Source organism: Pristis pectinata, chromosome 1 (assembly GCF_009764475.1).
Source record: "Pristis pectinata isolate sPriPec2 chromosome 1, sPriPec2.1.pri, whole genome shotgun sequence".
NCBI lineage: Eukaryota > Metazoa > Chordata > Chondrichthyes > Rhinopristiformes > Pristidae > Pristis > Pristis pectinata.
In genome coordinates, this window is record NC_067405.1 from 141,829,112 (window position 1) to 141,853,919 (window position 24,808).

A 24,808-nucleotide genomic window follows, 5' to 3' on the forward strand; every position below is an offset into this window, starting at 1 on the left:
CTTCGGCCCACGATGCCTGTGCCGAACACGATGCCAAACTGAACTAAATCCCCTCTGCCTGCACATGATCTATGTCCCTCCATTCCCTGCGTATTCATGTGTCTGTCTAAAAGACTCTTAAATGCCTCTATCGTATCTGCTTCCACCACTACCCCTGGAATCATAGAGTAATACAGCACGGAAACAGTCCCATCTTGTCCATGCTGCCCACCAAGATGCTCCCATTTGCCAATTCCCTGGCCGCCCATTCCAGGCACCCAACTCCCTCTGTGTAAAAAAACTTTCCCCGAACATCTCCCTTAAACTTTCCCCCTGTCACCTTAATTGTATTCCCTCTGGTATTTGGCATTTCTACCCTGGGTAAAAGTCTACCCTATCTATGCCTCTCATAAGTTTAGGAACTTCTATTGGCCTCTGACGGTCCAGAAAATACAACCTAAGTTTGTCCAACCTCCCCTTTTTGCTCATACCCCCCCAAATCCAGGCAGCATCCTGCTGAACCTCTTCTGCACCCTTTCCAAAGTCCCCACATCCTTCTTGTAATGGGGTGACCAGAACTGCACACAATACTCCAAGTGCGGCTTAACCAGAGCTTTATACAGCTGCACTTCCTTCCTCTAAGAGCACTCAGCGCCCCAGCCAATGAATGCAAGCATGCCGTACGCCTTCTTCACCAACTTACCTTTATCCCCTCGACACCTACCGATCACCCTCTTGTCCTAGTCAACCCCCACCTTGGGTAAAAGATTTTTCCTATCTATCCCCCTCATAATTTTGTAGACCTCTATCAGGTCACCCCTCAGCCTGCTCCAGGGAATTAATTCAAACCACAGTTCTGGATATTCAGGGAACCGAGGGATACGGGGATAGTGCAGGAAAATGGTGCTGAGGGGAAGATCAGCCATGGTCTTGGTGAATGATGAATGGAAGAGCCAAAAGCTCACCAATCCTAATGTTCTTGTGTAAAATATGGAAATTTCTAGAGCTGCCAGTTTGCTGGTGTGTAGAGTGATCTGGATACAGTTTCCCAGCTAGTGGATTGTTAGTGACCCTAGTTTCCATGGACTATTTCAGGACCTCACTTTACTCTGCACCATTACTTTACTCATCCAAGTACGTAGTTCCCTGAAAGCAGCATCGCAGATAAAATGGGTGGTGAAGAAGGCATTTGGCACGCTGGCCTTCATCGCTCAGGGCATCGTGTATAAAGAGTTGGGAAGTTATGTTGCAGTTGTACAAGATGTTAGTGGGACCACACGGAGTATTTTGTACAGTTTTGGTCGCCCTGTTATCGGAAAGACATCATTAAAATGGAAAGAGTACAGGGAAGATCTACGAGGATGCTGCCACAACTTGAGAGCCTGAGTTATAGGGAGAGGTTGGGCAGGCTGGGACTTTATCCCTTGGAGGGTAGGAGAATGAGGGGTGACTTTATAGAAGTGTATAAAATTATGAAGGACATAGATAGGGCAAACGCACAGTCGTTTTCCCGGGGAAAGGGAATGAAAAACTAGAGGGCATAGGTTTAAGGTGAGAGGTGAATGATTTAAAAGAGACCTGAGGGGCAACTTCTTCATACAGAGGGTGGTGCGTATATGGAACAAGCTGCCAGAGGAAGTGGTTGAGACAGGTACAATAATAATATTTAAAAGATGTTTGTATAAGTACGTGGATAAGGAGGGGTTTAGAGGGACATGGGCCAAACGTGGGCAAATGGGACTAGTTTGGTGGGCACCATGGTCGGCATGGACCAGTTGGGCCGAAGGGCCTGTTTCTGTGCTGTAGGACTGTAATTGTGACTCTTTACCCCTCTCCACATGCGTCACCTGTTTTACCTGCTGTGTACACAAGGCTTCTGTATCCATCTCTTCCTATCTTACACTTGACAGCCTAATAATTTTTTTGAAGAAAAGGTTGAGAGCTCGCTTGATCACTGGATGTTGATTCATGGGCCTCATGGCACTTCTTACCAACTAGGCTGGAATACAATTGATTGACCCACACTCGGTCTCCCCCTTTCTCCTCTGCACGTAGTTTATGCCTGGCACTCTGGTTATGCAAAAGTTTCATCATTACTGAGCTATTGGGGCTGATATTCAGCCACTTTTATTCACACTCTCTCTCTCTCTCTCTCTCTCTCTCTCTCTCTCTTTCTCTCTCTCTCTCTCTATCTCTCTCTCTCTCTCTCCCCGTCTCTACCCCCTCTCTCCATCTCTCTCCCCCCTCCCTATCTCACCCCTCTCACTCCCCCTCCCCCTCTCTTTCTCCCCTTTCTCTCCCTCTCTCCCCTCTCCCTCTCTCTCCCCTTCTCTCTCCCACTCTCTCCTTCCACCTCTCCCCCTCTCTATCTTGCCCCTTCACTCCTCCCTATCACACTCCCTCCCCGCTCTCCCTCCCCATCTCTCCCCCCTCCCCCCTCTCTCTCTCCCCCTCTCTCCCTCTCTCTCTCCCTATCCCCTCTCTCTCCCCCTCCCTTCCTCTCTCTCCCCCTCTCTCCCTCCCTATCTCTCTCTTCCACTCCCTTCCTCTCTCTCCCCCTCTCCCCATTTCACTCTCCCTCTCCCCATCTTTCTCCCTTTCACACACACACACACACACACACACACACACACACACACACACACACACACACACACACACACACACACACACACACACGGCTGTCTTTAATCTGTAAACACAATCCCAAGGACAATCAATTATTCCTTCAGCTCACTAAAATCATTATTACCTTAGAAGCTGTTCAATAGCATGGTGATCAATCACTTTTCTTCTCTCAATACTTTTGTTTGCATTGAAAAGATATCACTCACGTAGAACACAGAACCAGACCCACACAATGCCCTACCCTTCTTCAGCTCACACCATCAATGTTCCTTCACTGTTACTTGTTCCTGCAGGTCCCCTCTCTCTCCCTCTCCATCTCCCTTTCTCCCCCTCCATCTGTCTCTCACTCTCTCCCCCCCCCCCACGTCTCCCCGTCTCTCTATTTCTTGCCCCTTTCTCTCCCCCCTCCCTATCTCTGTCTCTCTGCCTCTCCACTCCATCTCTATCTCTCTCACCCCTCCCTCTCTTTCTCTCCCCCGACTCTCCCTGCCTCTCCCTCCCCCTCTCTCTGCCTCCCTCCACCACCTCCCTGGAGTGGAGGCTGAGGGGAGAGAAGTTTATAAGATTATGAGAGGCATAGATAGAGTAGACAGCCGATATCTTTTTCCCACAGTCGAAAAGTCAAAGACCAGAGGGCATGCACTTAAGGTGAGAGGGGGTAAGTTCAAAGGAGATGTGTGGGGCAAGTTTTTTACACAGAGAGTGGTGGGTGCCTGGAAATGCGCTGCCAGGGGTGGTGGTGGAGGCAGATACGATAGAGGCATTTAAGAGGCTCTTAGATACACATGTGGATGTGCAGAGAATGGAGGGAGATGGACATTGTGCAGGTAGAAGGGATTAGTTCAGTTAAGCATTTAATTACTGGCTTAATTAATTCGGCACAACATTGTGGGCCAAAGGGCCTGTCCCTGTGCTGTACTGTTCTATGTTCTATGTTCCTTCTCAGAGGGAGATGGGGAATTGTTTATCCTCCAACCAACAGATGTCCATATATTTCCGTATTTCCTTCTGTGGGAGAAGGAGACCACTTCAGGGTCATCAAACTTGTGCCTGAAATGATGACCTGATTGTGCTGCATGTGGGATCTTGCTGTGTCCAATTTGGGCAACTAGTAATTGGTTTAATATTCTCATATATATCAAGATACAATGAAAAGCTTCTGTCTGTGTGCCGTCCACACAGATCATTCCGTACACAAGTACATCCAGGTAGTAGAAAAGGGGGAGAAAACAGATGCAGAATGTAGTATAGTATGTCTATTGTTATATGACATACAAGGAGACCCTTCAGCCTATCGAGTCTATACTGGCTCTCAGAGCAATCCCACTAAACCTCTTCCCTCATTTTTTTTCCCCTGGAACCTATTCTCTCCCACACTCCCATCAACTTGCTCTTGGTTCTGCTGCCGCCAACTAGACCAGTGGCAATTTGCAAGAACCAATCAACCCTCACGTCTTTGGGATGTAGGAGGAAGCCCACGCGGTCACAAGGAGAACGTGCAAACTCCACACAGGCAGCACCCGAGGTCAGGATCGTAACCTAGGTCTGAAGTTGTGCAGCAACCATGCCAATGCTGCAGCAGCGTGCTCCTCATCTGTAACATTACGCAGTTTGTGTCTCTCCACGGACACTGACGGACCTGCTGAGTATTCGCTGCAGTCTCTTTTCTTTCAATTTTCCAGCAAATGTGGTATTCCTCAGCTCGAGCATCTGGTCTTTTCATAGAACATTACAGCACAGTACAGGCCCTTCAGCCCACAATGTTGTGCCGACATTTTATCCTACTCTAAGATCTATCTAACCCTTCCCTCCCACATAGCCCCCCATTTCTCTATCATTCATGTGTCTATCTAAGAGTTTCTTAAATGTCCCTAATGTATCTGCCCCCACAACCTCTGCCGGCAGTGCGTTCCACACACCCACCACTCTCTGTGTAAAAAACTTACCCCTGACATCCCCCTTATACCTTCCTCCAATCACCTTAAAATTATGTCCCCTCGTGTTAGCCATTGTCGCCCTGAGAAAAAGTCTCTGACTGTCCACTCGATCTATGCCTCTTATCATCTTGTACACCTCTATCAAGTCACCTCTCATCCTCCTTCTCTCCAAAGAGAAAAGCCCCGGCTCGCTCAACCTATTCCCCTATTATTCTCCCCACATTCCCATCAACTCCCCCTGAGATTCTACCATGCCCTGACGCACCAGGGGCAACTTACAGCAGCCAATTAACCGACTAAAATCTGCACGTCTTTGGGATGTGGGGGGAAACCAGAGCACCTGGGGAAACTCATGCAGTCACAGGGAGAACATGCAAACTCCACACAGACAGTGCCCGAGGTCAGGATTGAACCCGGGTCTCCGGTGCTGTGAGGCAGCGGCTCTACCAGCTGCGCCACTGGTAGAGCTGTGTGAATAGCTGTGAAGAAATTCTGTCAGGTAACGAACAGAAAGAAAACCAGGAGATTATATGAGGGAAACAGCAATAGAGGGACTGTGGTCGACTGGTGGAGTGGGAGAAGATTCATCTGAAGTAGAAGGAACCACACAGGCTGGCTGAGAAAGAGTGAGCTTACCCCAGGCTGAACATTCTGTGGGAATAAACGAGCCTATGAAACTGGCAGCATCATGGTGTGGTCAGCAGAGCTGCTGCCTCACAGCTCCAACAACCTGGGTCCAATCCTGACCTCCGACACTGCCTGTGTGGATTTTAAGATAAGATATCTTTATTAGTCACATGTACATCGGAACACACAGTGAAATGCATCTTTTTGCGTAGAGTGTTCTGGGGGCAGCCCGCAAGTGTCACCACGCTTCGGGCACCAACATAGCATGCCCACAACTTCCTAACCCGTACGTCTTTGGAATGTGGGAGGAAACCGGAGCACCTGGAGGAAACCCACGCAGACACACGGGGAGAATGTATAAACTCCTTACAGACAGCAGCCAGAATTGAACCCGGTTCGCTGGCACTGTAATAGCGTTACGGTAACCACTACGCCACCGTTTGCACGTTCTCCCTGTGTCTGTGCGGGTTTCCTCCAGGTGATCCAGTTTCCTCCCACATCCCAGAGACGTACGGGTTGGTAGGCTAAATGGCTGCTGTAAATTGCCCCTAGTATGTAGAGGAGTGGTAGAATCTGCAGGGGGGGGTGGTGGTTGACGAAATTGTGGGGGACAATATGTCACAAGGAAAATTTGTGGAGGATTAGGATTGCTCTGTCAGCTAGCATTGACTCCATGGGCTTGTTTGAGGCAAGGGCGAGAATTTTAAGCAAAAAGGCAGACTCAGCGGGTCAGGCAGCATCTGTGGAGGGAAATGGACAGTCAATGTTTCGGGTGGAGACCCTTCATGTGACTTGCTGTGTCTGTGAGCCAGCATGGTGTGGGTAGGTGAGCACAGGGGCGATGAGTGGGGTGTAAGTGGGGTCATCAGCAACAGAGGTTACTACAGGTCAACAGATGGACCATCTCCAAAGCTCAGCAAGGATATCTGGGAGTCCCTGAGGAGCACTCACTATTTTAGTCACAGAGTCACAGAGCATGGAAATGAACCACCCAATCTCGGCTGCCCATCAAGTCTGTATGTGTCTTCATCCCATTTCCCAGCACTCAGCCTGTGACGTTCTGTCCCTCAGCAAACCAGTGCTCATCAAAATACGATGTAAATGTTGTTGGAGTCTCTGCCTCCACCATTTACAAAAACATTGCCAGGACTCAAGGGGTTGTGCAGGATGGGACTTTGTTCCTTGGAGCGTAGGAGACTGAGGGGTGACCTTACAGAGGTGTATAAAATCATCAGGGGCATAGATAGGGTGAGTGCACTCGGTCTTTTTCCCAAGGAAAAGGAACCAAAGACTAAGGGGCACAGGTTTAAGGAAGGACGGGAAAGATTTAAAAGGGACCTGAGGGGCAAATTCTTCACATCGAGGGTGGTGGGTATATGGAACGAGCTGCCGGATGAAGTGGTTGAGGCAGGTACAATTACAATATTGAAAAGACATCTGGATGAGTACGTGGATAGGAGGGGTTTAGAGGGCCAAACGTGGGCAAATAGGACTAGCTTGGATGGGCACCATGTTCAACATGGACAAGCTGGGCTGAAGGGCCTGTTTCTATGCTGTATGACTCAATAAGCCCCTCAGTAACCTCCTCTGGCACCGACACCCCTTCCTGTCCCTGTAACCCCCTCCAGCCCCTATACCCCTCCCCGTCTCTGGAACCCCCTCCAAACCCTACAACTCTCCCCGTCTCTGTACCCCCTCGAGCCCCTACACCCCTCCCTGTCCCTGTAACCCCCTTCAGCCCTTATACCCCTCCCCGTCTCTGTAACTCCCGCCAGCCCCAACACTCTTCCCCGTCTCTGTGACCCCCTCCGGCCCCTAAACCCCTCCCTATCTCTGTAACTCCCTCCAGCCCCTACCCTCCCTATCTCTGTAACCCCCTCCAGACCCTACACCCCTCCCTGTCTCTGTACCCCCTCGGGCCCTACACCCCTCCCTGTCCCTGTACCCCCTGGGGCAGTATGTTCCAGATTCCAACTACCTACTTCTAAACCCCGTCTAAAACTCTCACCACTTCCCCTAAACCTGTGCCCTTGGACACATCTGCTGAGGGCTGAGGATTCTCCCTGTCTACCTGCTCTAGGCCTGACATAATTTATTATTTTCATTATATTCCTGCTGTTTACACATCAGAGGCACTTATAGTCAAGAGTGTAATGCTGTCTAGCAGAATGTAATCAATGCTGTAAGAATTATTGATCAAAGTATTGGTCCTTCAGTTCCAAGCTGGCTTATCTAAAGCACACAGGAGCAGTCAAAAGGCACCGTATCCATCCAACAAACTCCTGTCTCCATGGCAACGTTGAATCTCGCACTGTCTGCTGTTGCTCTCCCCCCAGCCCCGAACCTTCAACGCTTTTGTATTCTGCTCTTCTCCACAACCGATGGCCCACCTCCAGTTCCTCCCTTAAGCGAGGGAGGTTGGGGCGGCATAGTAGTGGGTTCAATCCCAACTTCGGGTGCTGTCTGTGTGGAGTTTGCACCTTCTCCCTGTGACCATGTGGGCTACCCCCTGGGTGCTCTGGTTTCTTCCCACATACCAATCTCTCTCTCTCTCTCTCTTTCTCTCTCCCCACCCCCCCCCCCCATCTGTCTCTCTATCTCTGTCTCTGTCTCTCTCTCACATACCCCACTACTGCCTCCTCTAGCACCGACCACACCCAGTCCAGGAATAAAACGGCCAAAATTCCACTCTACTGAAGTCAGAAGACTTGGATATTGGGCCAGATGTAAAACTAGGATTGGGAATAGGGAGTGGGAAGAGAGGAGAGAAAGGGAGGTCTCTCACCCTTCACCACTGATATCACAAACAGTTCTTTAGATTTAAAAGAGCCAATGATTGCAGGTTTGAACCAGGAAATTATCAAGAATTCTTGCAACATTAGATCCCAGGTGCTATATGGTATTGGTTTATTATTGTCACTTGTACCAAGGTACAGTGAAAAACTTGTCTTGCATACTGATCGTACAGATCAATTCATCACACAGTGCAGTTACCTTGGGTTAGTGCAGAGTGCATTGGTGTAGTACAGGTAAAAACGATAACAGTACAGAGTGAAGTGTCACAGCTACAGAGGAAGTGCAGTGCAATAAGGTGCAAGATCACAACAAGGTAGATTGTGAAGTCAAGAGTGCATCTCATCGTATAAGGGAACCGTTCAATAGTCTTATCATAGTGGAATAGAAGCTGTCCTTGAGCCTGGTGGTACGTGCCCTCAGGCTCCTGTATCTTCTACCTGATGGAAGAGGAGAGAAGAGAGAATGACCCAGGTGGGTGGGGTCTTTGATTATGCTGGCTGCTTCACCAAGACAACGAGAGGTAAAGACAGAGTCCAAGGAGGAGAGGCTGATTTCCATGACATGCTGGGCTGTGTCCACAACTATAGAAGGACGTGATTGTGCAGGAGAGAGAGCAGCAGAGGTTCGCCAAGATGTTGCCTGGATTGGAGCACATTAATTATGCAGATTGGATAGTCTGGGCTTGTTTACTTTGGAGCAAAGGAGGCTGAGAGGTGACCCGATGGAGGTACATTGGTATTGGTATTGGTTTATTATTGTCACTTGTACCGAGGTACGGTGAAAAACCTGTCTTACATATCATTTGTACAAATCAATTCATTATATAAGATTACGAGAGGCATATTTTGGGTCGATAGAAAATATCCATGGTAGAGGTAACAAAAATAAGACGGCATAGGTTTAAGGTGAGAGGAAGGAGTTCTAAAGGAGATCTGAGGGATCATACTTTTTTTACACAGAATGTTTGATATCTGGAACTCGCTGCCAGAGGAATTGGTGGAATCAGATACAATCACTGCATTTAAGAGATATTTAGACAGACATTTAAATAGGCAAGGCATAGAGGGATATAGTGCCCAATGTGGGTAAATCCTGCTGTTATCAGACTATTGAACGGTCCCCTATTACGATAAGATGGACTCTTGACCTCACCATCTACCTCGTCATGACCTTGCACCTTATTGTCTGCCTGCACTGCGCTTTCTCTGCAGCTGTGACACTTTATTCTGCACTCTTATCGTTTTCCCCTGTACTACCTCAATGCACTGTTGTCATGAAATGATCTGTATGGATGGCATGCAATACCAAGGTTTTCGCTGTACCGTGTGACAATAATAAACCAATTTACCAAATGGGATTGGTGTAGATGGGCGAAAAGGTTGGCAATGGATGTGTGGGCCGAAGGGCCTGTTTCTGTGCTGTACACCACTATGACTCTACTTGCCCTCTTTGGTTAATGGAAAAGGTCCAGTGTCACTGTATTATTAGAATTACCTCTGGTGTCCTGGCCAGTTTTTAATCCCTCGACCAACATTTCTAATAAGCAATGTCTGGTCATTACAACATTCAGTTGGCGGGATCCAGCAGTGCACAAATTGACCACTGACTTTCCTACCTAACCACAGAACCAACCCTTGGGGACGTACTTCACTGGCTGTAATACATATCGGAATGCCGAGCTCGTAAAAGGCTCTTCAGAACTGAGTTTTACAGTGAATAGGTGTGCAGCCAAACCACAGGTGAGGGGCGGGGGAGACAGTGAGGGTTGGGGGAGCATCACCAGGAGGAAGGAGAACCAGCGAGCCCCGGGTATCTGAGATAAAGACAGATGCTGTTCGAGAGGCCAGTCAGCATCTGAAAAGGAAAAGCACGGACCTGATCCAGACTCGTTGTGAAGCCAGGAAGTTTTCAGCTTCAGATGTTGAGTTGAAGAAAAATGTTTGCCCCCCCCCCAGGGAGATGTGGGTCTGAAACTCCCTGCACAGGCAGAAATTCTTTAGAAACGACCTGGGCCATCCCAAGGGGATGGGACTAGCAGGGGTCAGGACCGAGAGTACAATGGTAGAAGCATCGGAACAAGGAATGGGTGGGTGGGGGATTCAGGCCCTTGCCCATGCCGACCCAATTAAAAGTGAACATACTTGATCTGCCTCTCCCCTGCGATCCAGATCCAGCAATCTCAGCCCTAGTAACCCAGAAACCACAGCTGAAGAGGGAAGGACATTTCAAAGTTCCTTCATGGTTGTTGAAACAACTCTTTCCTCAAATTACTGTCCAATTTATGACTGGGAGGGCGACAGGGAAAAATCAGACCCCTTGCACAGGGGATCTGACTGAGAGGGGGGACGGGGAACATTCAAACCCCTTGCCCAGGAAGGGACAGATACAAATTTTCACCTGTGCTGGAGCTGCACTGAATCCACCTCGCCACCAGGTGGTGGAGCGCACCTGAACCTGTGCACAACTTGCCATTATCATTCATTCATTGGCAGTTGCGGCTACCTTTGGCAAGGGCAGCACTTAATGCCCATCCAAAGATCTCCAATCCAATATACGTTAATTAAAGATCCAATGGAGGCCAATCTGCCTGTTATCTCCAAATGCTGCAGGAGTGGTCTGTCTCCTAGAAGTCCTGAGGCCCCTGTGCGGTTGGATAAGGAGGTCCTGTTTCTTTTAGACCATAAGACAAAGGACCGGAAGTCGGCCATTCAGCCCATCGAGTCTGCTCTGCCATTCTATCATGAGCTGATCCATTCTCCCATTTAGCCCCACTCCCCCGCCTTCTCACCATAACCTTTGATACCTATCAATCCCTGCCTTAAATACACCCAATGACTTGACCTCCACAGCCACCCGTGGCAACAAATTCCACAGATTCACCACTCTCTGGCTAAAGAAATTCCTCCTCATCTGTGTTCTGAATGGGCATCCTTCAATCCCGAAGACGGGCCCTCTTGTACTAGACTCCCCTACCATAGGAAACAACTTTGCCACATCTACTCTGTCCAGACCTTTTAACATTCGAAATGTTTCTATGAGGTCCCCCCTCATTCTTCTGAACTCCAAGAAGTACAGCCCAAGAGCCGTCAAACGTTCCTCATATGGTACCCTCTCATTCCTGGAATCATTCCAGTGAATCTTCTCTGAACCCTCTCCAATATCAGCACATCCTTTCTTAAATAAGGAGCCCAAAACTGCACACAGTAACCACAACCTTCACAACCCCAGGACATCTCAAAGCATTTCAAGCACAATGAAACTTTCTGAGCAGTAGCAACCATTGTAATGTAGGGAACCCAGCAACCAACTTGTGCATCGAGACACAAGAGAGTGTGGACACTGGGAAAAAACAAACTGCTGGAGGAACTCAGCATCTGTGAAGGCAGAGGGATGGTCGACATTTCGGGTTGAGACCCTGCATCGGGACTCAGTGTGTAGAGGGAAGATAGCCAGTATAGAGAGGCAAGAGGGTGTGCACCCAGCTCCCATACTCAGCAATGTGATTAAATTGTGTTGCAGATATATGGTAATTATCTGTGTGAGATCGCTGATTGTCTTTGTCACACATCAAGAATACTTTATTGGCTGTAAAGCACTTTGTGATATCCCAAGATCGTAAAAGGCGCCATGAAAATGCACTTCTTATTATGCTTTAACTTCAATGATATAACTTTAATGTGTAAAGTTAAATCTCTTGTCCAATCAGATGCAATGGAATGTTGAAAAGAGAAACGCAATTAATTAGTTCATGGACTCACCTTATTTGTAACGTGAACTGTACTGTATAATCATTACAGTCGTACAGCATGGAAAGAGGCCCTTCCGCCCAAATGGTCCATGATACCCCATCCAAGCTGGTCCGATTTGCCAGTGTTTGGCCCATAACCTTCTAAACCTTTCCTATCCATGTATGTGTCCAATTATCTTTTTAAAGTTGTTATTGTACCTGCATCAACCACCTGTGTAATTAATCATTATCCATATAATTAATTGTAATCAGTAATTGGGTTATTATTGTCACGTGCCGAGATGCAGTGAAGAGCTTTTGTCTGCGTGCCATCCTGACAGATCATTCCGTACATAAGTACATCACAGTAGTACAAAAGGGAAGGAAACAGAATGTGGAACATAGTGTTACTGTTACATAGAAAGTACAGTGCAGGTAGACAAGTAAAGTGCAAGGGCCATGATGAGGTTTATTGAGAGATCAAGAGTTCATCTTTAGCAGATAAGAGATCCATCCCCAGAGTCTTATAACAACAGGATAGAAGCTGTCCTTGAGCCTGGTGGTACGTGTTCACAAGCTTTTGTATACACCACTCATCCACAGACAGCAGCCCAGAGGTGGTGCTTGAGAAGAGGTTGTGCCCAATATAGTCCCATGGCAGGAGAAGGATTGCCACTGAGTTGAGGAGAAATTAGAACATAGAACATAGAACAATTACAGCACAATTCAGGCCCTTCAGCCCACAAAGCTGTGCCGAACATGTCCCTACCTTAGAAATTACTAGGCTTACTCATAGCCCTCTATTTTACTCAGCTCCATATACCGATCTAACAGTCTCTTGAAAGACCCTATTGTATCAGCCTCCACCACCATTTCCGGCAGCCCATTCCATGCACTCACCACTCTCTGAGTAAAAAAACTTACCCCTGACATCTCCTCTATATCTACTCCCCAGCACCTTAAACCTATGTCCTCTTGTGGCCACTAATTCAGCCCTGGGGAAAAGCCTCTGACTATCTAGCCTATCAATACCTCTCATCATCTTATACACCTCAATCAGGTCCCCCCTCATCCTCCATCTCTCCAAGGAGAAAAGGCCAAGTTCCCTCAACCTGCTTTCATAGGGCATGCTCCACATCCCAGGCAGCATCCTTGTAAATCTCCTCTGCACCCTCTCTATGGCTTCCACATCCTTCCTGTAGTGAGGTGACCAGAACTGAGCACAATACTCCAAGCGGGGTCTGACCAGGGACCTATATAGCTGCAACAATACCTCTCGGCTCCTAAATTCAATTCCCCGATTGATGAAGGACAATACACCATATGCCTTCTTAACCACAGAGTCAACCTGCGCAGCCGCTTTGAGTGTCCTATGGACTCGGACCCCAAGATCCCTCTGATCCTCCACACTGCCAAGAGTCCTACCATTAATACTATATTCCGCCAACATATTTGACCTACCAAAGTGAACCACTTCACACTTATCTGGGTTGAACTGCATCTGCCACTTCTCAGCCCAACTCTGCATCCTATCTATATCCCTCTGTAACCTCTGACAGCCCTCCAAACTATCCACAACACTCCCAACCTTCGTGTCATCCGCAAACTTACTAACGCACCCCTCCACTTCCTCATCCAGGTCATTTATAAAAATCATAAATAGTAAGGGTCCCAGTACAGATCCCTGAGGTACACCACTGGTCACTGACCTCCACTCAGAATATGACCCCTCAACAACCACTCTTTGCCTTCTGTGGGCCAGCCAGTTCCGGATCCACACTGCAATGTCCCCTTGGATCCTATGTCTCCTCACCTTCTCCATAAGCCTTGCATGGGGTACCTTATCAAACGCTTTACTGAAATCCAAATACACTACATCTACTACTCTCCCTTCATCGATGTGCTTAGTCACATCCTTAAAAAATTCAATCAGGCTCTTAAGGCAGGACCTGCCCTTAACAAAGCCAAGCTGACTATTCTTAATCATATTATACCTCTCCAAATGTTCATAAATCCTGCCTCTCAGGATCTTCTCCATCAGCTTACCTCAAAGACTCACCAGTCTATAATTTCCTGGGCTATCCCTACTCCCCTTCTTGAATAAGGGAACAACATCCACAACCCTCCAATCTTCCGGAACCTCTCCCGTCTCCATCGACGACGCAAAGATCATCGTCAGAGGCTCCACAATCTCCTCCCTCGCCTCCCACAGCAGCCTGCGGTACATCTCATCCGGTCCCAGCGACTTATCTAACTTAATGCTTTCCAAAAGTTTCAGCACCACCTCTTTTCTAATATCTACATGAAGGTCATGTAGAAATTACTTAGAGGGTCATGAATCTTTGGAATTCTTTGTGAGTGCTCTGTGTCAAGGATGAGATCCAAGGATATTTGGACATAAGGGGATTCAGAGACTGTGGGGATTGAGTGGGAAGGTTGAGCTGAGGGTCAGCAGTGATCTTCATGAATGCCAGGTCTGAGGCACTACACAGCTTTCTCTGCTTCTGCTGCTTGTGGTCTGACATTCTTGGAGGTTCAACATGCTCTCAGATCCAGAGAATAACTCAAGCTGCAAACCAGCTTGTGGGGCAGGCATGGTAGTGTAGCAGTTAGCGTAAGGCTTTACAGCGCCAGCGACCCAGGTTCAAATCCAGCCACTGTCTGTAAGGAGTTTGCATGTTCTCCCCGTGTCTGTGTGGGTTTCCTCCGGGTGCTCCGGTTTCCTCCCACATTCCAAAGACGTACAGGTTAGGAAGTTGTGGGCATGCTATGTTGGCACCGGAAGCGTGGCAATACTCGCGGGCTGCCCCCAGAACACTACACAGAAAGATATATTTCACTGTGTGTTTCGATGTACATGTGACTAATAAAGAAATCTTATCAATCAAAGGATCCGCTGGTAATTGGACGTGTCAGAGTTGAACATACTCCAGGAATGGTTGAAAAAAGATTCGCTGCCTCAGTAGAGCAGCCAGCATAATCGTAGACCCCTCCCACCCCAGACATTCTCTCTTCTGCTCTCCCATCAGGCAGAAGATACAAAAGCCTGAAAGCACCTACCACCAGGCTCAAGGACAGCTTCTATCCCGCTGTTAGACTATTGAATGGACCTCTTGTACACTCTTGACCTCACAATCTACCTCATCACAGCCCTTGCACCTTATTGTCTGCCTGCACTGCACTTTCTCTGTAACTGTAACACTTTACTCTGGTATTGCTTTTCCCTTGTACTACCTTGATGTATTTATGTTTTGAAATGACCTGGATTGATGACTTTCAAAGCTTTTCACTGTATCTCAGTTCCAATTCCAAGATTAAGATGTAACTTTCCAATTCATCAGTTCAAGCCCAACTGCTGACTCTGAGTCACTGCTTGTTACACTGGGACGGAAACCACAGGAAATGTGCGTTCTGTGTGCGTGCTGTCATTAGTGCGATTTTTGCTGGAACGAAAGATACGGTCTGAGTCACCACTCATTGCTGGATAATTTGCACCCTCTCTCACTAGCCTGGTTAAATTCGGGAGTTTGCAAACAATCTCCCTGTGTGTCACAGACGTGCCAGATCTGTGCCTTGCACAGGAACACACGTGCTCACAGAAAATTTCTGTTGTAGGGTGTGAGGACCCCCTCCCCTTAACAAATGTTTGTTTTAATCCTTTGTGGGACGTGGGCAATGCTGGCAAGACCAGCATTTATTGCCCGTCCCTGACTACCCAGGAGAAGATGGCAGAGAGCTGTCAGTTTGAACCACAGCAGTCCTTCTGGTGAAGGTACCCCAACAGTGCAATTGGAGCAAACTCAGTGCAGCGGGGTGACCCTCTTAAATAACTGGGGGTGGGCTACACACACACACACACACACACACACACACACACACACACACACACACACACACATGGCCAGCATGGTGCATCCGTGAAGTGTATCCTGTCTCCTGGTTCAGCGTGATCTGACACACGCTCCTGGCCTTGGTGGGGAATCCAGAGAGGTCACATCGCCGGCGAATAACCTCCAGCGTGCTCCATACTTTCCCTCAGGGTACAAGGGTCATAGGTCTGACCTGTGGGGGGTGTTCTGCCAGCTCTCAATCCTGATAAGTGCGAGGTGTTGCATTTGGGAAGTCAAACCTGGGTAGGGCTTGTGCAGTGAATGGTGGACCCCGGGGAGCGTGGTGGAACAAGAGGAACCTCGGAGTACAGGTACATGGTTTGCTGAAAGTGGTATCATAGGTAGACACAGAGATGAAGATGGCGTTTGGCATTCTGGCCTTCATCAGTCAGGGCACTGAGTATTAGAGTTGGGACGTTATGTTCCATTTGTACAAGACGTTGGTGAGGCCACACATGGAGCATTGTGTACAGTTTTAGAACATAAAATAGTGCAGCACAGAACAGGCCCTTCAGCCCACAGTGTTGTACTGACATAGCTAATCCCTCCTACCTACAGAATGCCCATATCCTCCATTTTCCTCTCATTCATGTGCCCATCCAAGCTCCTCTTAAAAGCCCCCAATGAATTTGCCTCCATCACCCTATCAGGCAACGCATTCCAGGCATCCACCACTCTCTCAATAAAAAATGTACCCCTCATGTCTGTCCTGAACCTACCCCCCTCACCTTAAATACATGCCCTCTGGTATTGGATCGCTCAATAATGGGAAAGAGATATTGCTTGTCCACCCGATCTATGCCCCTCATAATTTTATACACTTCCAACAGATCACCCCTCAGCCTCCGCCGCTCCAGAGGAAAGAGCCCAAGTTTGTCCAGCCTCTCCTGATAGCACATGCCCTCTAATCCAGGCAGCATCCTGGTAAACCTCCTCTGCACCCTGTCTGAAGCCTCGACAACCTTCCTATAGTGAGGTGACCGGTTTTGGTCGCCTTGTTATAGGAAGAATATCATTAAGCTGGAAAGAGTGCGGAGAAGATTTACAAGAATATTGTCAGGACTCAAGGGTCTGAGTCATAGGAAGAGGTTGGGCAGGCTGGGACTTTATTCCTTGGAAGGTAGGAGGCTGAGGGGTGGTCTTGGTGTATAAAATCCTGAGGGGCACAGATAGGGTGAATGCACTCAGTCTTTTTCCTAGGGAAAGGGAACCAAAAACTAGAGGGCACAGGGTTAAGGAGAGAGGGGAAAGACTTAAAAAGGATCTGAGGGGCAACTTCTTCAGAGTCATTGAGAGATACAGGACAGAAACAGGCCCTTCAGCCCACTCAGTCAGTGCTAACCCTCAACCACCCATTTACACTGGTCCCATTTTATTCTCCCCACTTTCACATCAACCTTCCCACCCCCCCCCCCCCAGATTCTACCACTCATCCACACACTAGGGGGAATTTACAGCGGCCAATTAACCCACCAACTCGCACACCTTTGGGATGTGGGAGGAAACCGGAGCACCCAGGGGAAACCCACACGGTCACAGGGAGAGCGTGCAAACTCCACACAGGCAGTGCGGCAGGTCAGGATTGAACCAGGGCCACTGAAGCTGTGAGGCAGCGGCTCTACTAGCTGCGCCAGTGAGACGGCAAAAGTTAGGGAGTTGACAGAGGCCCCCTTCGCTCGCTGATGTCTGTAATGCCCCATGTTCAAGCTCCCCCTTCTCCCCGCCTGCAACTCCACGCTTCCGGCAGCCAGTGGAGTGAAAATCTGTGAGGATCAGTGACGGCTACTGAAGTTAAACGGGATTGAGCCGTGCTGGCTCCTGTCCAATCACTCTGGCTCAGCCACAAACAGAGTGTGCAGTCCTGTTCTCGTCACCGGGCTGCAGGAACGGAGCGAGGACCTTGGAGAGGGTGCAGGATCGACTCTGGAATGACGGACTTTCAAACCGGAAAAGCAAGAATTGTTCTCTCCAGAGCGGAGATAGTTGAGACATAGTTTGTTGGGGTTATTTCAATTCATGAGGGATCAGAACGGTACAGGACAGGAACAGGCCCTTTGGCCCACGGTGTTGTGCCAAACTAATTAAACTAATGAGGCCTAATTAAACTAGTCCCTTCTGCCTGCACATGGTCCATATCCCTCCATTGTCTGCACATTCATGTGCCTATCCAAAGGCCCCTTAAACGCCTCTTTTGTATCTGCCTCCACCACCACTCCTGGCAGCACATTCCAGGCACCCACCACTCTCTGTGTAAAATACTTGCCCCGCACATCTCCTTTGAACTTTCCCCCTCTCACCTTAAATGTATGCCCCCTGGTATTTGATACTTTGACCCCGGGAAAAAGATACCGGCTGTCTACTCCATACCTGTCATGATCTTATAAACTTCTGTTAGCTCTCCCCTCAGCCTCCGCCGCTCCAGAGAGAACAACCCAAGCTTGTCCAACCTCTCCTTATAGCTCATGCCCCCTAATCCAGGCAGCATCCTGGTGACTGAAGGGCAGGAACCAGAAGAGGAGTGGGAAAAGTTTTGTTGGCTCAGCAAACATAGGTCACTTCCCAGAAGGCCATTGGAAACAGATTTATTCACTGCTTTGTAAAGGGAGTTGGAACAAGAGGTGGGAAAATACACAAATCGGGTGGCCGCTTCGTCGAGCACCTTCGCTCCGTCCGCCGCAACAGCCAGGGTCTCCCGGTGGCCACCCACTTCAATTCCACATCCCACTCCCACACCGACGCGTCTATCCACGGCCTCCTCTACTGCCACCTTGAGGCCAGACACAGGTTGGAGGAACAACACCTCATATTCCGCCTTGAGAGTCTCCAACCCGATGGCCTCAACATCGATTTCTCCAACTTCCAGTAACCCCTCCCCTCTTCTCCCCCTTTTTTGTTGTTTGTTTTTCCTCCCCCCCCCCACTTCGTCTTCCCTCATCCCTGTGGCCCCCTCCCCCCCTCCTCTTTCCTCTTCTCCCACCTTACTCATCACCAGTCCATCCTTTCCCCGTCCATCCATTCCCCACCTCCTCCCCTTTATTCCACGGTCCACTGCCCTCTCCTACCGGATTCCTTCTTCTTCAGCCCTTTGCCTCTTCGACCGATCACCTCTCAGCTTCTTACATCCCCCTCCCCCACCCTCCTACCTTCCCCCTCTCGCCTGGACTCACCCATCCCCTGCCAGGCTGTGCTCCTCCCCTTCCCCCCACCTTCTTATTCCGACTTCTGCCCTCTTCCTTTCCAGTGCTGACGAAGGATCTTGACCCAAAACGTCGACTGTTTATTTCCCTCCATAGATACTGCCTGACCTGCTGAGTTCCTCCAGCATTCAGTGCATGTTGCTATGGGAAGGAGCTAGGAGTAGATTATTCCATCAGAACTGGCACATGCTTAGTGGGCTGAATGGCCTCTGTGCTGGATTTGGTGGCATAGTGGTTACGTCATTGGATTAGCTGCCAGAGTTCTGGACCATTGCTCCTTAGAGATGAACGTCAATCCCACCATTTAGTACAGATAATTGAATTATTTAGAAAAGTAGCTTCAGTAACAGTAACTGTGAAAGTACAGGCTTGTCAGCTGAACCCGTCTGGGTCACCAATGTCCTTTGGGGAGGGGCCACCCTTACCTGGTCTCTATGTGACTCCAGTCCCCCCAGTGTGGTTGGATGTCAGCAGCCTCTTCGGCTGAGCAGGGATTAGGGATGGATGGTCGGTGTTGACTTTCCCTGTAGTGACCCATACTGTGAACAAATAAATAAATAATGTTCACGCTCATGGATTCAGGCTGTCATTCCTGCACAATACTGAGGGAGTGCTGTCTGCCATCTTATGAGTGACACAGCACGGAAACAGGCCCTTCGGCCCAACTGGTCCATGCCGACCAAGATTCCCATCTAAGCCAGTCCCATCTGCCCGTGTTTGGCCCATATCCCGCAAAACCTTTCCTATCCATGTACCCGTCCAACTGTCTTTTAAATGTTGCCTCAACCACTTCCTCTGGCAGCTAGTTCCATATATCCCCCTCAGGTCCCTTTTAAATCTTTCCCCTCTCACCTTAAACCTATGTCCTCTAGTTTTTGGTTCCCTTTCCCTCAGAAAAAGACCGAGTGCATTGACCCTATCTATGCCCCTCGTGATGTTTTACATCTCTATAATGTCACCCCTCCCAGTACACCTCTCAGTACCCTCCAAGGAATAAAGTCCTAGCCTGCCCAACCTCTCCCTATAACTCAGGCCCTCAAGTCCTGGCAACATCCTCATAAATCTTCTTTGCGTTCTTTCCAGCTTAATGACATCTTTCCTGTAACAGGGCGACCAAAACTGCACACGGTACTGCAGGTGTGGCCTCACCAACGTCTTGTACAACTGCAATGTAAAGTCTCAACTCCTGTACTCAGTGCCCTGACTAATGAAGGCCAGTGTGCCAAACACCTTCTTCTCAACCCTATAATGCCACTTTCAGGGCAACCTTTTCTATCCGTGTACCTGTCTAAATGCCTCTTAACGATTGTCATTGTACCCACCTCTACCGCTTCCTCTGGCAGCTCGTTCCACAGAACCACCACCCTTCAAAAAAAAACTTGCCCCATCCCTTACGTCTGAGATCGAGCATCTCATCTGCTCCCTCAAGTGGATGTTGTAGTGTTTCGGAAAAGACCGGGGAAGTTCTCCCGTTTCTGAGCCACTACTTAACCCTCAGCTACCCAACCACCCCAAAACAAAGACAAATTATCCAATCATTCACCATGCTACAGTTTGCGGGATCTTGCTATATGCAAGTTGGCTACATTACAACAATGACAACACTTCAAAAAATACTTCGAAGCACTTTGAGAGATCCTGGGGATACTGTGCCATATAAATGCAGGCCATTGATTTTTGTTACATAAAGAAGATCGTGTAATTTTGTTTTATGAATTGATAGCGCGGCAGGTACGTTACGAGATCTCTTTATTACAATGCCGAGCAAAGTGCACTCTGCAATAGCACCACAGATCGATTTTAAGTATATAAATATATAGACATACAAAATTAACCTCAGCCAGTCATACACCATCGACAAACTTCAGTCAGAGCGGGAGACGCTGTGGGCTGGAGGTGGGCTCCTTTCTCTTCCAACAACTGACAAAGTGGTGAACTCGTTCGTCAGTTATCTTCATGCTGTGAGCCCAGCTCCAACCCACTACACCACCTCCACTGCACACGTACACCAGATAGAATGCACAACTCAATAACTTAAAAGAGGCGCTCACCTTAGACATAAACCCGCAGTTAAGGGCAACACTCGGCGATAAAAGGGAAACACAGACGCTGAAGAAGTGAAAACTTCATGCAACTCATTAAAAGAATAAAGGCACCACTTAAAAACTAAAGAAGGGAATGTCCTGATGTTCGAACGCAATGTCAGGATAATTAAATAATAAAGTCAATGTTCAGAACAAAAACCTTGACTTTCAGCTCGATTTGCTTTGGTATTTTCCACTTGCAAAGCAATTTTCGTGATGTTAGTTGGAGCTTCTTTTAACACGATTCTCGTGACTTGTGTTAAATTTTCCGCTTTCTCGACGTTCCTCTTGAAGTAAGGCTCACTCAGCGGAGGACAGTTCCACCAAGGCTGACATCAAATGCCCAGATGAAGGGTCTCGACCTGCAACGCCGACAGTCCGTTTCCCTCCACAGACGCTGCCCGACCCGCTGAGACATCTCAGTGTGACATCCGAGGCCCGTTCCTGAGCTGCCCCTGAGGAGGTGGTGGCGAGGCTGCCTTCTTGGACTGCTGAGGTCTCTCTGGTGAAGGTCCTCTCACACCGCTGTCAGGAGGGGGGGCGGGTCCCAGGGACGAGACCCAGGGCGAGTTGGGGTGGGGGGAACCTGCGGGCGGTGGTGCTCCCAAGGGCCTGCTGCCCTTGTCCCTCTCGGCGGTAGATCGGAGATGTGCAATGGGAGCAACCAAGGTAGATCGGCCACCCAGCAGCCAACAGCCTCAGCTTTGGGACTGGGTAAAGGGGGGGAGGGGGCGACTCTGGATAGGATTGGGTAAAGGGGGGGGGGCGACTCTGGAGCCCACTGCCCTTGCCCCGCTGGGTGAAGGCAGCCGTGGCCCCCTACTCCTTACTCCTTGCCCCCTCGGTGCCTCTCCAGCCAGCCCCTGACCCCGGCCAGGCTGTAGAAGAAGGGCCCTTTGCCCCCAAGGTGGGCAACCTTCTCGTCCCACACGATGCAGAAGCGCTCGAAGGAGACGCCGTAGGCCCGGTTGGCCTGGTTGTCCATGGAGTCGGCCACCACCTGGCACCAGGGGGCCAGGTGGAAGTGGCGGAGGAGGAGGGAGGCGGCGGAGCAGCGCTCGGCCAGAGTCCGGTGGCGCGGCAGCTGGAAGGGGGAGGTGGCGGCCCAGCCATCCGAGGGGTGGGCCTCATCGATGTAGACCAGGAGGAAGTCCGCCGCCGCCGCGTACTCCTCGGCCAGTCGGCGGAAGGCGGGCAGCGCCGCCACGAAGGGGGGTCACGTGGCCGAGCCGAAGTTGACCACCAGTGGCCGTCCGGGCCTGGCCAAGTCCAGAAGCCGGCAGGAGGTCCTGCCTCCAGCTTCCCCCTCCTCCTCCTCCTCCTCCTCCTCCTCCCCCCCCCTCCTCGGGCTCACCCGCACCACCTGGGAGTTGGGGGCCGCCCCGCCCAGCTTCACCCGCTTCAGCGCATCCAGCAGGAAGCTCCTCCACACTGACCGTAGTCCCACCATGGTTAGCATGCGCCGTCCGCCGCCCCGGTCCTCGGCTGGGCTCGAACCGCTCAACAAGCCCACCACCTGTTTGATGAGCAGCACAGAGTCATAGACGGCCAGGAAGAGACAGTTGGAGAAAAACCCGGGGAGGATCTGGAGCCTGATCAGGAGGTCCACACTCAATAAGCCCATGACGTCTCTTCACGGGATGGGCTAGCTTTCCTCAATGCTTTGGAAAAGTCTCTCTCTCTCCCTCTCTCCCTCTCAACTTCTTGCTCTCTCTCTCTTCTTCTATATCTGCTCCATCCTACTCGTTCAACCGCTCCATGCAAGGCACCATGGCCTGGGACTCGGAACGAACCCTCTCTTTCTCCCTCTGCCTCCGGCCAGTGAGGATGCAGACGAGGAGGGAGAAGCAGAACGAAGGCAGGCTCTGCTCCACAGCAAGTTCAGCCCTGGAAACTTCGCTCACACAGGTCTCCCAGGCTCAGCTCTGCTGAGGCTTGCTGTGAGCCTGCCCTGACGGCAGGCGAGCTGGCTTTATATACCCAGCTGCTGCTGATTACTGTGGCTTCGCAAAGCAGCACTAATCTCTGCTGAAGATCGTGACGTGGTCTGCTCGCTGAGTGAGAAAAGTTTGCCCAGTAACGAAAAAAAAGGAGGCATGTCCTTTGTAAAACAAACAATCAGACTGTTGCTCCTCGGAAGAAGCAGCCTATTGCAGTGGGAAAGAGTAAAATCAGGCTTTCAGTTTTGGAGCTTCTGCTGATCTTTCGACCTGCTTTTGCTGGTGGGCTGCATTTGTCAAGGTTTCAAAGAGAAATTTCAGTAAAGGTTTTGAATTTCTATAGCACCATTTGGGATGTGTCTCCGTGCTTCATGTGGTGACGCAGGCCAGCCACACACAGTAAGCTCACACAAACAGCAACACACTCATGGCCTCTTGTCAGGCAGTCCCTCGGGGCTGAGGGGGGACTTGCCCCCCACCCCCCAGCCCCCCCGCTCTGGTTTGGAGGTGGCTGACGAGGGCAGTGTGGTATTGGTATTGGTTTACTAGTGTCGAGGTACAGTGAAAAACTTGTCTTGCATACCGATCATACAGGTCAATTCAGGACAATACAGGCAACCACAGACTCTTCCACGGACAGAGCAGAGGGTGGTTTGTGAGGTAGTTTGCTCCTTTGTCCTTTACACTGGGGCTGATCTTGATGAAGATCTCAATACCATTCCGAATGTGCCTTCGCCGCCTTGCATGGTCCTGGACCAGACAACGTCAGAGGAGAGAGTAGGAAGGGTGCAATGTTTTTGAGGACATTTTGAGTAAATCCCTGAATCTTTTCCTCTAACTGTCAGGTAATCATCGCAGGTCGGCAGTTCCACCCAGTCCATCTGCACGGTCCGTTGTTTCAGGAAGGCTAACAGCATCGTCAAGGCTGCCTGGCCATTCCCTCTTCTCTCTCCAACCTTCTGGGAGAAGATCCAGGAGTTATAGAGTACTACAGCACAGAAACAGGCCCTTCAGCCCATCTAGGAGCTTGGAAACCTCAGATGATCAGACTCATGAGCAGCTTCTTCCCGCTGATGCTGTCACGTTCGCAGTTCTACCTCTCTCAGCTATTCCATTGTTGTCTCTTTTGCACTTTCACTACTTCAGATTCAACTCAGGTCGAGTTTATTGTCACGTGCACAAGTACGCATGTGCACAGGTGCAATGAAAAACTTACCTGCAGCAGCATCACAGGCACATAACACTAGGGACACAGCATTCACAGGAAAAACATATGTTATACAAGAATTGTACAAGAAAGGACACCATTAGAACCAAAAAATAAGTCCACTGTAGTGCAAAGTGGTCAGAGTGCTCATGGTGTTGCTATACTGAGGTAGTGATTAAGGTTGTTCGGGTTGGTTCAAGAACCGAATGGTTGAAGGGAAATAGCTGTTCCTGAACCTGGTGGTGTGGGACTTCAGGCTTCTGTACCTCCTGCCCGATGGTAGCTGAGAGAAGATAGCATGGCCTGGGTGGTGGGAATCTTTGAAGCTAAATGCTGCATTTTTGAGGCAGCGTCTCCTGTAGACACTACTGATGGCAGGGAGGGATGTACCCGTGAGGTACTGGGCTGAGTCCACTACACTCTGCAGCTTCTTGCGTTCATATACATTTGAATTGCCATACCAGACCGTGATGCAACCAGTCAGGATACTTTCAACAGTACATCTGTAGAAGTTTGTTAGAGTGTTCGGTGACAAGCCGAACCTCCTCAACCTCCTAAGAAAGTAAAGACGCTGGCATGCCTTCCTTGTGACTGCATCAAAGTGCTGGGCCCGGGACAGGTGATCCGATTTGAATGATATCAATGTCTCTCTCATTCAATGTCACAACCTTACAACTTTGCGCCAGTGACTGTCATTCCCATGCAAGGTTTCTGCCACATGAAGTCACACCAATGCAGGTGTGCTCCTGCCAAGGAAAAAGTACAAATGCCAGTGAAAATCCTTGAGTCAAAACCT

General features: G+C 49.5%; 1 protein-coding gene across 1 annotated transcript; it reads right to left on the reverse strand.

Moving 5' to 3' along the window:
• Positions 1-5,209: 5,209 nt before the first annotated feature.
• On the reverse strand, positions 5,210-22,797 carry dio2 (iodothyronine deiodinase 2). The gene is made up of 3 exons (XM_052016793.1): positions 20,833-22,797; positions 19,207-19,320; positions 5,210-5,303 (listed from the first exon to the last, which is right to left on the reverse strand). The coding sequence occupies exon 1, from the start codon at positions 22,487-22,489 to the stop codon at positions 21,692-21,694; it is 798 nt and encodes a 265-aa protein (XP_051872753.1). The 5' UTR covers positions 22,490-22,797; the 3' UTR covers positions 5,210-5,303; positions 19,207-19,320; positions 20,833-21,691.
• Positions 22,798-24,808: the final 2,011 nt, after the last annotated feature.